A 15,200-nucleotide genomic window follows, 5' to 3' on the forward strand; every position below is an offset into this window, starting at 1 on the left:
AATGACTGAAATGATTACATATTCACAAAGATACATGATGCTTTGTGATGCCATTGCACTTTTCAAGGTTCGATGAGTCCCTGCCGATCTCAGGTATGTATTTTTGTTGTTGCTGAAAGCTGTATACAAGTTCACACAGAGTATCCCAGTATTAACTCGGTGGGACGGTCACCTAGATTAACTTACACCGTCAACATTTCATATTAAGAGGGATGGGAAATCTGTCGGAAGTCATAATTATATTCTCCACAGATTGCATAGACCAATTTTTCTTTTAAGCTGGTCTTCACCTTAACTGAAGTGAAAATGTTGCACGATACTTATATTATATAATCCCCAAACATGGGAACTAGATATGGGTAATGCACCAGATTCATTGCACCATCTGTTGCCTCTCTTTCTGTTCCCATCTATCCTCCTCATCTCACATACCATCTTTGTGCACTTTATCCTTTCCTCCTTTTAACAACCATTCTTCCTTTCTTTTATTCTTATCCTTCACTCTCTCCCACATGTCAGTCAGCTCCTGGCATTCTTTCTCTTTCTCAATTGCTGTCAAAGAAGTTACTGTTGTTATTCTACTTCATACAGATAGGAAAAAAGACATACAACAAAGTCACACTACTAAAAGTGGAAGGAGAGCAGATAGATTAAGTCAAGATAGAGAAGTTTGCAAAAGCGACGCGGCAGAAGTTGGCGCAGTTGTACGACAAATGTGAGAGTCTAGGAGAGTCCTTTGTTCAGTCGTGGACTCTCGATGGCATATTGAGTACCAAAAACAGCGACATTAATTTACAATGCGTGCGGTTTAATCTAAAGACAAGATCATCTCTTTTGGACAAGAAATAAAGTTTTGGTGACTAGATTTATACATTTCTATGCGTCTTAATACGGTAGTTAATTGATCCTGACTTAAAATTTGCAGATGCAATTGAAATGTAATCCGGTTAAAAAAAAAACATAATTATGAATTCCGTACGTATGTGTGGGTAAACAATTAACTTATTTTAACGGAATAACATATCGCTTATGTAAATTTGAAGTTTGTCACTTGGCAGTAAAATTATATGAGAGATAGGATGACATTTCCACATAGTCACTTAGTGAATGTAAATGTGCATGTAAAATAAATTTATGCCCTCTTTGCTATGAATGTAGAGGTCGTCGATAGTGGGTGAGTGGTGTCCTTTGGGATTCCAGAATTATGTTTAATTTTTAGCTGGCGTGTTTTAATAACGCTTATTATTAACTCGTAATTTTGAGTATGAACGATTTGTTGTGGTCAAATGAATGACTGTATAAGCAATTATGATAATTAAGTAGGTTTATTTTATACATTCCGTTTTCGCATAGTGGTACGAAACGAGTACATACAAGGAAAATATTATGTATGGATACACAATTTTACGGGAAGATTAAACGAAAATGTATTAGCGATGATTTTATTTAGTAAGGAAGACGTATGCATTTCCCAGCAGTCAATTCACAACAATTTAAAGAAATCGTACGACTGTTATGAAATGTTACAAATCTTGTAACACAAGTTCATAACAGTAAAACCCCGCAACTTAACTATTGAAATATGGAGATGTAGGATCTAAGATGGTCATAAATATGATAAAGCATACTGTATAGGAGAAAATCATGATATGTTTTAACATAGCCAAACTGCACTATGCATTTTGTATGAGATCGTTTGATCATATGCTCCTGTACGAGGCGAAATACACCCACGCACGAATTGGTGGTTGGTGCAGTCAAGGGCCACTTGTTCAGTACTCGAGGATTGAAGTACCCTTATGACGTATGTTGCTGCCCGTTTTCACAATCATAAGGTGCTAACATACTGGTGAACTGTAACCGTGATCATATTGCTCTGAAATTACGTGACACACAAAGTAGTAATATTTTTTCATATTTTGGGATATAGAGTGTTACCGGTATAGTGTGTTCAATGTTGCGATAAGTGACAGGTGGTACTGCATCCTGTCTATATTGTAATATCACCTCATTATCTCTATACTTGTAGAAATGAATCAACTCTGGTAGATAGTAAGGCTTTAGTGAATAGACACCAAATGGAAAATTAATTAGTTTTCATTCCACAGGTATGTAGGCTGTCTGCACTAGACCATGTGAAGTGTCAATGCTCTGGTATGCATAGGAACCCCTGATTCCTGAAGTGGAGTCTGCATAAAAAAAAAACAGAGAAGAAGGAAGATTCTAGTTCAGTATGTCAATCCTTTCTTTGTCACATGGTATCTTCAAATTGTAGTGATTCAGTGTAAAAATGCATAGATATAGTGTTTTTAAGGGGTTGGTCATACTCATTCAGTTTGTTGGTCCAGTTTTCTTTTTAGGAGACTTTGGAGTTCTCGTAAATCAGCTCATGAGAGTAATAGGCACACAGTTCTTCTCAGAAGCCCATGTACCCTCATGCTGCTTATACCATATTATAATCATGTAAACAATGCCTAATGAACAAAATTAAAAAAGAAATCTAGATGTCATTTTACTTAAAAATCAACAGTGATATCCCCCATTACTCCTCATGTCTACAAATATTAATATAGATATAAATTCATATCAAAACTCATAATCTTTAATAGACCTTCAATTCCTCTTATAAATGAGAAAGGGCATTTTGGTGTTTGTATATATGATTAAGAATGTGCCTGTCATTCTTAAGTGCTAAGGGAAAGGTTTTGGTAAATGATTGTAGATGTTTGTTTTGTTTAGAAGTGCACACGTATGTAATTTAGCTATAGAAAATTAGATATTAATTTTATAAATTTTAATACATCAACATATGTTTTTCTTGGTGGAAATCAATAATAAAAAACATTGCTAAAAGCATGTACACTACTGAACAGAGCTATGATGATGGGTTTGAGATGCCATGTTGTCGTCGGTCCAATCCTGTCACTATCAGGATGACAATAGCGATGTTGTGTACTGGGTGTTCTCCCACTCCAGGTGATATCACCATCCTGCATATTTTTAAAATGATGCTACAGAGCTGAGCTTCATGCTCTTCTTCAATCTATGAAACTCCTCTACACCCCACACACTGATCAGGTGCCAAAACCAGCCATCAACATCCCTGACGATGACAACAACCCAGATGACCTCTAGAATTATAGGTACAGCAGTACTAAATGGAGGTTAGGCAAGTTAGGTTAGATGAATTTATCTTGCTTTAATTTCTTAGACCTCTGCATCTATCAAAACAAAAATGGCATCTCAAGCAGTCGTTGCGGCTCCATTCATTAGTTTATCACTTTTAGCCAATTTTTTGTTATTTCCACCAAGAAAAATGTATATTATGTTGATGTATTGTAATTTACAAAATGAATATTTAATTTTCTTTCGTTAGATCTTGTAGGTGTGCACTTCTAAAAACTTACCAGGTTATCATGGTAACGTTAGTTATTCATAATGTTTTCTTTTGTGTTTGTAGGATGCCTTTGTTTTCTAAGTTGTTGGGTACCATGCTGTAGATGTGTAGTTCATTAGTTCTTATGAGCTGTTTGTACAGAGTGATTAGTATCTCCTTTTCAAAATCTGTACTTGCTATTGTTATGTTTAATTTTTTGTTTGTCTGCATAGTCAGGTCTTTGATATGTGTATCAAAAGTAAAGCCTAGTGTTATATGGTATTTGTTCATTGGGAGAGGTCAAACTGTTGGGTGATTCTCTGATTTATGGTAATTGGGAAAAAGCAATATCATTGATTGCTTTTGAGGGGAAACCAGTGTTGTTATATCTCATATTTCTAATTTTTAGAGTTAGATTTGCATGTATTTGGCTGATTTGTAGTACGGTGCTTTTACTCATCATTAGGACATGCATACTAATGTATTGGTTGCATTGTTATATGTAGTCAATACTGTAGTGTATGACACCTGATGGACTGGTCATGTACTATTCTTCTTTTTGGAAATGGATCCCCTTTCTTAGAGGAATACTTAGTCATTTTCTAAGTTCAACTGTCCTATGTTTATGCTGTTCTTAACTCCTGCAATGACTATGAGATCAAAATAGCAAAATTTGCCCAGCAACATGGGTGACCAACAGTTTTTCTACCTGGTAGTGGAGATAAATACATGCATATCCCAAAGGCTTTTTCCCCCTTACAAAAAAGAAAAGGCATAGAAACCACTCCCACCCATTCCATTTCCCATATATTCCACTCCTCCCTCCCTCTTTTCTTGGCACCTCCTGGATGATGTGTCATCCCTGCATCCTGTCCACTGCCCTGGGTCAGAAGCAATGTCGTAAGACACAGCACATCCACAGCAAGGCCACTTCATAAATTCAGCGACCCCCCCCTCTCCTTGGTGGAGATACATACATACATACATATACCAAGGCTTTTTCCCCCTTACAAGGGAGGTAGCCTAAAAGGAAAAGGCATAAAATAATTTCCACCCATTCCATCCCTGAATACACTCCACACCCCTCCACCCTCCCTCTTATCTTAGCACCTCCTGGATGACGGGTCATCCCTGGACCTTGTCCACTGCCCTGGGTCAGAAGCAGTGTCGCAAGACACAGCACATCCACAGCGAGGCCGCTTCATTAAATCGGTAGAGATGGTATTGAAAAAAATAATAATAATAAAAAAGAATAAATAAAGTAAAATAAATCCTATATTTGCAGTAGGTTTTAATAGTGAATTATACTTGCATCTGTGTATTGTCTAATAACAATTTCTGCATCCATTATGTATGAAAGTAATGTCTGGTACTATGCCCTCCCAGGACAAAACCTGGCTGTCACTCCTCACTTTTACTATGCCTAAGACCTCTTTGTTTCTCATGCTCCTGTGACAGAGGGATGTGGATGCAACCACTGTATTTCCATGCATACCATAGAAGATGACAATGTGGTGGAAGAAGGTGGCTAGGGATCCCTATTCTGTATTTCTCTATCATGAATTATCAAGGCATGCTACAAATCAGCCACTCCCCTTGCAGAAGAGAAAGGGTTGTATTTATGTACAAACATACTCTTATTTGAATATCATATGATATATTTTATTTCAGGAAAAATATATTGCTCAAATTGACATGGAAGGAAAGATGGGGAAAATTATTAGATTAATTTTCTTACAACTAATTATTTCTCAGTCATACATACTGGGATATGATTGGTCCCAGATTAATCTACATCCAGAACACATGGCCCTGTTCTTCAGCAACAATCCTAAAGTTGCTGAAAAGTGTCGAATCAGCCCATCATGCCCTTATAAGGTTAGTTGTCATACAGATTTTCATTCACAAGGGATGTATGTGCACCTGTATTGGTAAATGTAAACATCTGTGGGTTTATGTTCATACTTTCATACAGTATTTGGAGAGATCAACAGTGGTTGTCTGCAAGTAGTAGTCATGTTATCTTTATATCGGAAACTTGGTCACATTCTTACAGGAGTGTCTGGTATAATAATGTTGCCTCAAGCTTTATTGACTGGAAACCTGCAGCCCCAAAGTGTCTGGCATTGGTCCTTGGACCTTTCCGGTGTTCTAGAATCATACTTTTATATTACCTCCCATGTAAGAGGGAAGAAGCCTTCTAGTATATAGACTTTTTTTTTAATTCGGAAGAGATGATCCAGTTCATGTTCTTTTTTCAGGAACATCTTGACAAAAGTGTATGCTGGGGATATGAAAAAGGTTGCAAAGAAATTGATTCATATAGTAGACCATCCTGTCCAGAGGACCACAGAGGTATCAGTGTTGTCACTTGCTTATACTTTTCTAAATTTTTTCATTTCTTTTCTTTTTCTTTTGTGATGATATAGAAACAAACCCATCCCTCTAGACATTTCATAGATACTTAAGGTCTATTACATATTTACATATGTATGCCCTGCCACATGTCATTCATAGGTTGACTTTAGGTGCACCACATAAGTACAGCATAATTTACAACAGACAGGAATGCTCAGCCAGACAGTCTAGAGCAGGGTTTCTCAACCTTTTTAGCCATATCGCCCCCTTTTTCAATTGAAAAAAAAAAGATCGCCTGCCTTAATTGGAAAAAAATAATAAAAATTATTGCAACAATGATAAACAACTAATTTAAACAATTTTACTCACATTGTGTTTTAATGACAATGTGCAGGGATGACCCGTCATTCAGGAGGTGCTAAGATAAGAGGGAGGGTGGAGTGGTGTGGAGTGTATTCAGAGATGGAATGGGTGGGAATGATTTTATGCCTTTTTCTTTTTGGCTACCCCCCTTGTAAGTGGGGAAAAGCCTTGGTATATGTATGTATGTGTTCTAATGAGATCCTTGGGCCCAGCTGGTGCTTTGCTGCTAGATCTTTTATATTAGGCTTAAAATTTGTCAGTTAGAAGCAATACCTGTGACGTTTTTCACCCCCCTGAGCTCAAAAATTGCCCCCGTTGAGAATGACTGGTCTAGAGGATGACAACAACAGACTGGACCTGCCCTCTTCTTGAGAGCCCTTTAGTGAAAGGCTTTAAGAAACTTTTGCCTTCTTTCTTTTTGTCTTTTTTTATTTGTTTATTTTTTTTTCTATCCATGAACATCTGTTTTAATTGTAATATGAACTTGTTTCCCTAAGAGAAACTATAGAAAGAGTCCTGTTTTTGTACTAATCATGTGTACATTATGGCTCTCCCCCTTGTGAGGGGGTGACTGAGTTAGAACACTTGCCCATATCATGCACAGTTTTGATTAATGCTATTACTGTATATGGGAGCTGGGAGATAGGGTGGATGAAAGAGTATTAGGATGGTTTGGACACATGGAAAGAATGAGTGAAGAAAGACTAGTAAAGGAGGTATGGAAAGACTAGTAAAGGAGGTATGGAAGGCAGATGTGGAGGGAGTGAACATGAGGGGACGTCCTAGGATGAGATGGATGGATGGGGTGAAGGGGGCTTTGGGGAAGAGGAGAATGTCTGTTGAGGAAGGACGGGAGAGGACAGAAGACAGGGGTGAATGGAGAATGGTTGTATATGGAAAATGTTGTGATGCATGAGGTGGATTGGACGGGGGAATGGGGGGTGAGGTAGTGTGTGTGAGCAAAAATTTTTGACGCAGCCCGAAGGGATTTCTCCCCGTCCTCTCCTTTATATGGGGGGTCGCCGATTTAATGAAGCGGCCTTGCTGTGGATGTGCTGTGTCCTGCAACACTGCTTCTGACCCAGGGCAGTGGACAGGGTGCAGGGATGACCCGTCATCTAGGAGGTGCTAAGATGGGAGGGAGGGGGGAGGGGTGTGGAGTGTTTTCGGGGATGGAATGGGTGGGAATGTTTTTGTGCCTTGTCCTTTTTGGCTACCTCCCTGGTAAGGGGGAAAGAAGCCTTGGTATATGTATGTATGTACTGTATATGGTAGTTCCATTTTATCTTGTTTGATACGGTGATCTAATATTAACAATCACTGAATCCTTTTTGATGCAGGATGGGTGAGGACAAAGGAAGAACAAGTGGAAACATTTTACAATCAAGGAGATTTTGGTTATATTCAGGAGCATATAGATCAGATGGCAGCCTATTGTGAGCCTCAGAAAAAGGTAAGGGTGTAGAGTCTTGCCAAATTGAAATAATGTTTTTTGTTCTGTGTTCATGTTGTTTTTTTATATATTTATTTATTTTTATTTATTCATACATATTATTTCTATTTTTTGTATGTTGAAGTTGTTCAAGCAATGTGGCAGAGTCCAGGGGTCTTTTATCCATGAAGTGATGACCTGTAGAACCATGTAATCTAGTTATTACCTCTGCTTCATTCATGGGATAAAGCAGTGTGAGCCAAGCATGTCATAAATAATGATACACTTTTTCTTTTTTCTTCAATTAGGGAGACTCTTCACTTCAGTGTTCAGACAGCCTGAGATTTTGTCATGGTATAAATATTTACATAGACTTTAGAGATCTATCTGAAAGAAAAGAACCAATTCGATACAGTATGGATGTGCTAAAAGATGGGCAGATTGGAGGTCGATGCAAGTAAGAGTTCCATTGTTCTTCAGTAAATAGATAAGTTAGAAATGTGAGGAAAGATGATTGTATACATATTAGTATCCTTCAAGTGATAGGAATGTATGGAGGGAAATTGTGGTTATAAAGAGAGCTGGCAAGTAGAGTTGATCAAAGAATGCTGGGATAGTGTGGGCACACAGAAAGAATGAGTGAAGAAAAACTAACAAAAAGAGTATGGAAGGCAGTGGTGGATGGGAGGGACATTGTGGAGACAGCTTGTGGCTAGAAAGATAGCTGGCAGGTAAGGTTGATTAAAGTATGCTGGGATATTATGGGCACATGGAAAGAAAGAGTGAAGAAAAACTTGCAAGAGTGTGGAAAGCAGAGGTAGATGGGAGGGACAATGAAAGAGTTTGGATAGATCTGGGCTAGATATGTGCTTTGAATTGACCACACCTGCTTATAAAGGGGAAACGGCCCTTTGGTATATACTTAATTATTATTAATTATTCTACAGGCTGAACAAAGAGCTTCTATTAAAAAATTGTGACCAGATCAGTCCCCTTCAGTCATGGGGACCAGAGCTGAGAAATTTTCAAGAACTTACAGAGTCTGTTAAAAAAGGACCCATGTGTGATGTTTGGGTTGAACATCCTACCTATATCATGAAAATTGATGCAAGTACGTGCTCTTGGTTTGCTTTTCATTTCCACCTTTGCCTTAGATGTGCTTGATCATTTGTATTCTCAATAGTGGGACCTGTGATGAATACCTGCTAGTGGTGGTTGTGCAAGATAACAGAATCGTCTCCCTGCCATCCATCTTCAGAACTTGTCATCCCCCTTTCTTCTTTCTGGAGGGCTGACAGTGTCCCTGGACTGAGCCCCAAGATCTTGCACCCTCAGCTTTAGATGTATTTTCTCCACTTTTTCACACAAGGAGAGCTGACATTGAGTGACTGCTTCTATCCCCCTTCTTCCATGAGCTGGTGACAGAAACTGGCCCTTACAAATACAGCACAAACAGCAATTCATAATTTTTTTCCTTGAGAGATATCTGGGAAGGCTTGGGGACTGTTGCCAGCTACTGTGGTGCTATAGGCTTCCAAACAGTAAAATTTGAGGCAACAGTTATTATTGTTTTATTATTCTCAGTACTTCACTTTAATGTAGACAGAAGTTTATTGCTGATTTTAAGGACTGGAACTAGCTTTCATTGCAAAACATGGAAAATTGAGAGATCAATTCCAGGAATATTGCTGAAAGACAAAGGAGGGCAAGTCAGGTGAGAGAACAGAGTGGATTGAAAGATGTTGTGAGGCAGTAAAAGAGGGGCATTGGAATTGAGCAGGGAAGTTAGCACCAAAGAGTGATGGAGAAAGGGTATTACTTACTAGACAGTGTGAGATGGGAAGTGTGGCGTTAGGAGACCAGACAGGAGATGGAGAGAAAAGGTAGAGAAGTTTGTAGGAGGGACATGACAGGTTAGTGCAGTCATGCGAGTCATATGTAACAGTCGGTGTAAGCTGCTCCATGTACTTCTTTCATTGCTTCTACTGATGTCCTTTTTATTTCTCCATACCACTTCTCAGTACAACTGCTTCCTTTCCTTCCCTCACTCCATTGCCAATCTCTCCCTTTATTCTTCCATTTTGTAGTATATCAGTTCCCTGGTATCTATAATCTTCATTGTGAAACTCAAAGAAAGTCATTTGAACTCTATTTTATCAACAAGACTAGCTAAAAAAAATCATGAATTTTTGCAGGTAAGGGCTGAAAGGTTTAAAGTATTATTTCTATCTTGAGTGATATGCAAAGTGTTCATGCACCCTGTAGCCATAATGCATTTGTCTCATGAAAACTCACCCGTCTTTAGAACAAGAGGGAGTGTGGTATATAGTGGACAAACATGCACAACTGTTTTATGTTGAATGAGAACCGTGTTCACTACTTTTTATATTTTAATTACTTTGATTTACATTTCATAGAATTCATAATGTATTTCCTCTTAATCTGTCATTAGGTTTTTCTTCCTGCTTAATTTAGATCATAAGTAACTGTTATATTCCTTTAACAGCAGTGAATATGTATCATCACTTCTGTGACTTTTTCAACCTATATGCATCACAGCATGTCAATTCAACAGGCGAAGCTGCATTTTCCGTAGATAATCAGGTGAGGAGAATTAAATGAAGTAGGCAGTAATTATCATTTAGTAATCTTAACTTTAGTAGAATGGGTGGGAGTGGGTGCCTGCCTTTGACTTGGTTACCTCCTTTATAAAGGGGAAGAAGCCTTTATTATATAGATTTAGTAGTAAGAGATGTTGTGGTATGTATAGTTTTTTTCTAAAGTAAACTTAAACTTGTGCTTACACACATCTGCTACAGTTAAGTAAACACTAGCATATTAACAAGTTTGTATAAGAGATTGTGAAATGTAGGTGGGTTAGGTTAGGTTAGGATACTGGAAAGGGGCAACACACTTGGGGTCCTGTCTCTTATTCTCCAATTATCATACCTTGCTTACAGATCATGTATAGTTCCAACTCATACCATATTCTCCAGTTATTATATCTAGATTGAAATTCATATATGATTCCAGCATGGTGTATAACATCTAGCCTACTTTAAGTTTCTTATTGTGTGTGTGTGTGTATGATGATAAAAATTATAGTATTAAATATGTAATTTTTTTAACAGATTGTAATTTGGGAATCCTATCCCTACTATTCCAACTTTGGAGTGATGTGGAAAGTCTTCTCCAAGCGCCAACCCTGGACCTTATCTGATCTAGCTGGTACGAGAAATAGTTTTCATGTAACAACCATTTAAGTAATGAAGATATATGTTTGTCCCTGCTTTGATTTTTAGTTTTGAAAGAAAAATATATATAGTAGCGTAAACGTGTTTTTTAATTTTGTTAAATTGCTTTATCTATCCTTCTAGGCAAAAGAGTCTGCTTCAAGAATGTGATCTTTCCTTTGCTACCCAGAATGATTTTTGGTCTCTATTACAACACACCTCTGGTAAGATGATATACAGGAATATAATTATTACTAATGTTTTTCCTCAAGGAATTGTATGCTTGAAAATAAGGATGTATGCACAAGTATGGTTGTAAGCATGGCAGTTTTTCATCTTTTTAGTGAGGCATTGATACGTTATGTCAGAGCCAGTCGTGAGTGCTTAAATATAGAATTTTATGTACCCTTTTGTATGGTTTCTGTGTTTTACCTAGTTTGAGTATACAGGGTTTGACTACTCATGGGAACTTATCTATGCCTCCATTTATCAAACATTGCCTTAAGTTTATTTTTGTGTGTTAATATACAGGAAAGGAGCAGTGCTGGTTTGGTCCTATCTTCTACTCTCCAATACCTAGCCTCAATTTCTTGTATAGTACCAACTTTATCTATATCCTTGACTTCCAATTATCATATTTAGACTAATGTGGAAGCTCGCTGGCTGAGCGGGTTAGGGTGTCCTTTCTTGTGGCAAAGGTCGAGGGGATGGCAGTTCGAACCCTGCCACCAGCAAAATTGAACCAAGGGCATGGTTCATTAAATTCCACACTACAAAGTCCTCTGTAAGGGGCACCATCCTAGCTTTCTGATGGGAGGAGTTTATGATGTTAAATCATATTAGACTAATGTGAGTTCCTATTCCATGGGACTGGAATGGGTGGGAGTAGGTATGTGCCTTTTGACTCGGCTACCTCCTTTGTAAGGGGGGAAAAACCCCTTGGTACATAGATAGATAGACTAATGTAATTTTAATAGTTTTAGAGGGATTACTTTGTTGAGTGTACTTTGGAAGGCTTATGGGAAGGTTTTAATTGAGAGGTAGATTTGAATTCATGTATTGTTCCAGCTTGGGCTTTATCACCTTCCAGGCTGTTCCAAATATTTATGTATCTATGGAAAACTGTATTTCTTCCCATACTTTAGACAATTGGTCTTAATTTGCTCCTGTGACCTCTGAGAGCCCTCCTATCTTTAATCAGAAGATCTCTTCTGTCAGTGCAATCTATCCCCTTTAGTGACCTGAATACTGTATTCATATCACCACTTTCTCTTCAGTCTTTCAAAGTTGGCAGACCTGTTTATTGTCTTTCATTGTAAGGTTTATCTGCCAGGCTAGGGACCAGTTTGGTTGCTGCCCTGTGTATTTTCTTGAGCTTGTTTATATCCTTCACTCTGTGTGGGGACCATACCACTGACATGTATTCCAGTCTTCAATGGATCTGGGTTTCATTGAGTTTTTTCATGATCTCTTAATCCATATAGTGAAAAGCCACTTTAATCTTCTGCAACAGTGTGTGTGTGTGGGTGTGTAAATAAACCCTCTTGGAGAGAGGGAGTTTGTGAAATGAAATTGAACTTAAATGGAGAATCTTAAGCGTAAGTATCTGAGGTTGTGGTGGCAAATGAAGGAATGGATGTGGAGGTGAAATATAAAGTAAAAGAAGCAATTAAATATCTATGTTGGATGAAAAGGGTTGCGAGAAATAGAGTAGATGTCTAGTGGGATGAAGTGTTATGAGAAAGGTATTTGGGGATAATTAAAAAGAAAAGAGTGATTGTATCCATTGCTTGTACTATAGTAACAGAAATTCTGTATAAAGATAAAAAAAATTATTGTAATCAAAATATGAAATACTAGTTTTTCCTTGCTCTTTTTAGCATAGGAATGATTCCTTTCTTATGTTCCTTTGGGTTATATACTACTCAAAAATTCTTACCTGTATCTTATATTTTTGTTAACAGATATGGGGATGTGAAAAAAGTGGATTGTTCCATGCATTTTCCAAACATGTAGTTCACAGGCTGAATATTCCAACTAGGATCATAGGTAATAATCAGTCATCATCTTTCACCCCTCCCTCTCTCCTTCCCATGCTCTCTCTCTCTCTCTCCCACTCCTGATTGCCTGTAACAATTACCTTCATCCCCCCTCCCCTACCCCCACTTTTTTTTTCTTTCTTTTTTCTTTCTTTCTTCCATCATCATCTTTCCTATACAAGAAGAGCTCACAACTGATGACTCATCCCCTTTCGCTGCTAGTATAAGCCAGTGATAGAAACAGTATCATTCTAACATAACACAGATATCCCACTCTTCCATCCACCACCCTCTCCCATACGTACTTATGCTTAACCGTTTTCATAGACACTGTATTAGCTATCATCAACTCTTTCTAAATACATCTCTACCATAAACTCTCCACTGTGGTTTTTACCTGGCACTCCACACTTTCCAGTCACTCTGTCTATTGGTTCAACCCCTACTTTAGCATTGAGAACCAAAACCACTACATTGATATTCTTCCCAAAACTGTCTTAGCACTTACTTAGAAATATCCAAAACGCCCTCCTTTCCTCTACACTCTGCTCATTACCAGGCCCATATCTCCCTTCTCAGTTTCACCTTCATCCACATTAACCTTGAGGAAACATCCTTCCACTTCACCACACACGTACAAATCTCCTCACTTACTAGTAGAGCCACCCCCCCTCATCCTCTCATCACTCCCGACACCCTCCCCACTACACTCCCAAACTCTAAATTACCCCTCCATTTCAACAGAAAGCACCAAAACATCTCATCCTACTCCTGACTCAACCTAGCCCTACCCTGACAACAACATATTTTTTCTTTAAGTGATATATGTGCTAATCTAGTATGTGTTTGTATAAAAGATTCCAATATTATTATCAGGTTTTGACATTTTTATATTGAATGGCTGTTTAAGTTTGATGCATTGTAATCATTGCTATAGTGTTGCTGTTAACCCCAGTTTAATTTTCTATTGTAGGTGATGGGAAGATTCATATTACTATACTTTCTCGAAAAACTAAACATCGAAGAATCCTGAATGAAGGAAAACTTATAAAGGCACTGAAGAGAAACAAGGAATTCTTAATTAGAAAGGTATATACTAAAGTGTAGTAATATTGTTTTCTGTAGTTATATATTGTGATTGGTGGTGAATGGGAGTGGAGTATGTGGAGATGAAATGGGTGGGAGTGGATTTATACCTTTTAACTTTGGCTACCTCCCTTGTACATACATACATACATATATATATATATATATAATATATATATATATAATATATATATATATATATATATATATATATATATATATATATATATGCTTGAGAAATCACATAAACTTGTGATTCTGAGGATGCCTGAGTAGTAGACAAAAGTGCTTGGTCATCAGTTTATCTTTTTCCTTGGTGGTTTTTCTGCATATATATATATATATATATATATATATACATATTATATATATATATAATACCAAAAGCTTTCTCCCCCTTACAAGGGAGGTAGCCAACCTCTCTTGTAAGGGGAAAAAAGCCCTTGGTATACAAGTTTATGTATGTATACTGTGATTTATTGATAACCAACTATTGACAATGGTTGTTCACATGGCTGATCACATGACTTGTGATATTTACTTAGGTTGAGTTTGGTCATGATATGGACTTCAAAGAACAACTGAAACAGGACCAATGGACAGATATTTTGATTGGAGTGCATGGAGCCGGACTCACGCACCTTCTCTTCTTGCCAGATTGGGCTGTCATTTTTGAAATGTAAGAACTGTGTCTTCTCTTCTTTAGTTTTGATCTTTATTGCTGATACAATTTATATACATTTTTGTAAAGGTTGGCTTTCATTTGAGCAGATCAGTACTGAAGAAAAAGTATTAATATCTTGTTTTCATTTTAGTTACAATTGTGGAGACCCAAACTGCTACAAAGATTTGGCCAGACTTCGAGGTATTAATTACATAACATGGGAAAATGAGAAAAAGGTTGTTGCAGAAGATGAGGTAAGGATATATGTTGAAATACATGTTATATGATATACGTATTATGTATTAGTACATATACCAAAGGCTTTTTCCCCCTTACACAGGGGGTAGCCAAAAAGAAAAAGGCATAGAAATCACTCCCACCCATTTCATTTCCCATATATTCCACTCCCCTCCACCCTCCTCCCTCCCTCCTAGCTTAGCACCTCCTGGATGACGGGTCATCCCTGCATCCTGTCCACTGCCTTGGGTCAGAAGCAGTGTCGCAAGACACACCACATCCACAGCAAGGCCGCTTCATAAAATCGGCAACCCCCCTCTCCATCCCCTCATGCAAGAAAGGAGAAGACGGGGAGAAATCCCTTCGGGCTGCGTCAAATTTTTCTCATACATACTTCCTCACCCCCCATCCC

At 37.9% G+C, this 15,200-nt stretch overlaps 1 protein-coding gene across 4 annotated transcripts in view; it reads left to right on the top strand.

Moving 5' to 3' along the window:
- The first annotated feature begins 1,160 nt into the window (after positions 1–1,160).
- The window catches only part of Eogt (EGF-domain O-GlcNAc transferase), a 25,604-nt gene continuing 11,564 nt past the window's right edge, over positions 1,161–15,200 (top strand). The window contains exons 1-14 of one of the 4 annotated variants that reach the window (XM_076192409.1): positions 1,161–1,174; positions 2,109–2,231; positions 5,048–5,254; positions 5,638–5,731; positions 7,438–7,550; positions 7,838–7,986; positions 8,477–8,640; positions 10,036–10,133; positions 10,661–10,757; positions 10,907–10,986; positions 12,727–12,811; positions 13,775–13,890; positions 14,433–14,566; positions 14,703–14,805. In XM_076192409.1, coding sequence (XP_076048524.1) covers positions 5,072–5,254; positions 5,638–5,731; positions 7,438–7,550; positions 7,838–7,986; positions 8,477–8,640; positions 10,036–10,133; positions 10,661–10,757; positions 10,907–10,986; positions 12,727–12,811; positions 13,775–13,890; positions 14,433–14,566; positions 14,703–14,805 — 1,416 coding nt within the window. In that variant the 5' untranslated portion in view covers positions 1,161–1,174; positions 2,109–2,231; positions 5,048–5,071. Of the gene's footprint in view, positions 1,175–1,610; positions 1,836–2,108; positions 2,232–5,047; positions 5,255–5,637; positions 5,732–7,437; positions 7,551–7,837; positions 7,987–8,476; positions 8,641–10,035; positions 10,134–10,660; positions 10,758–10,906; positions 10,987–12,726; positions 12,812–13,774; positions 13,891–14,432; positions 14,567–14,702; positions 14,806–15,200 lie in introns of those variants that run through there. The other 3 variants (XM_076192407.1, XM_076192410.1, XM_076192408.1) reach the window with 3 other exon arrangements.

Source organism: Oratosquilla oratoria, chromosome 11 (assembly GCF_046742065.1).
Source record: "Oratosquilla oratoria isolate Oo_2021 chromosome 11, ASM4674206v1, whole genome shotgun sequence".
Taxonomy (NCBI): domain Eukaryota; kingdom Metazoa; phylum Arthropoda; class Malacostraca; order Stomatopoda; family Squillidae; genus Oratosquilla; species Oratosquilla oratoria.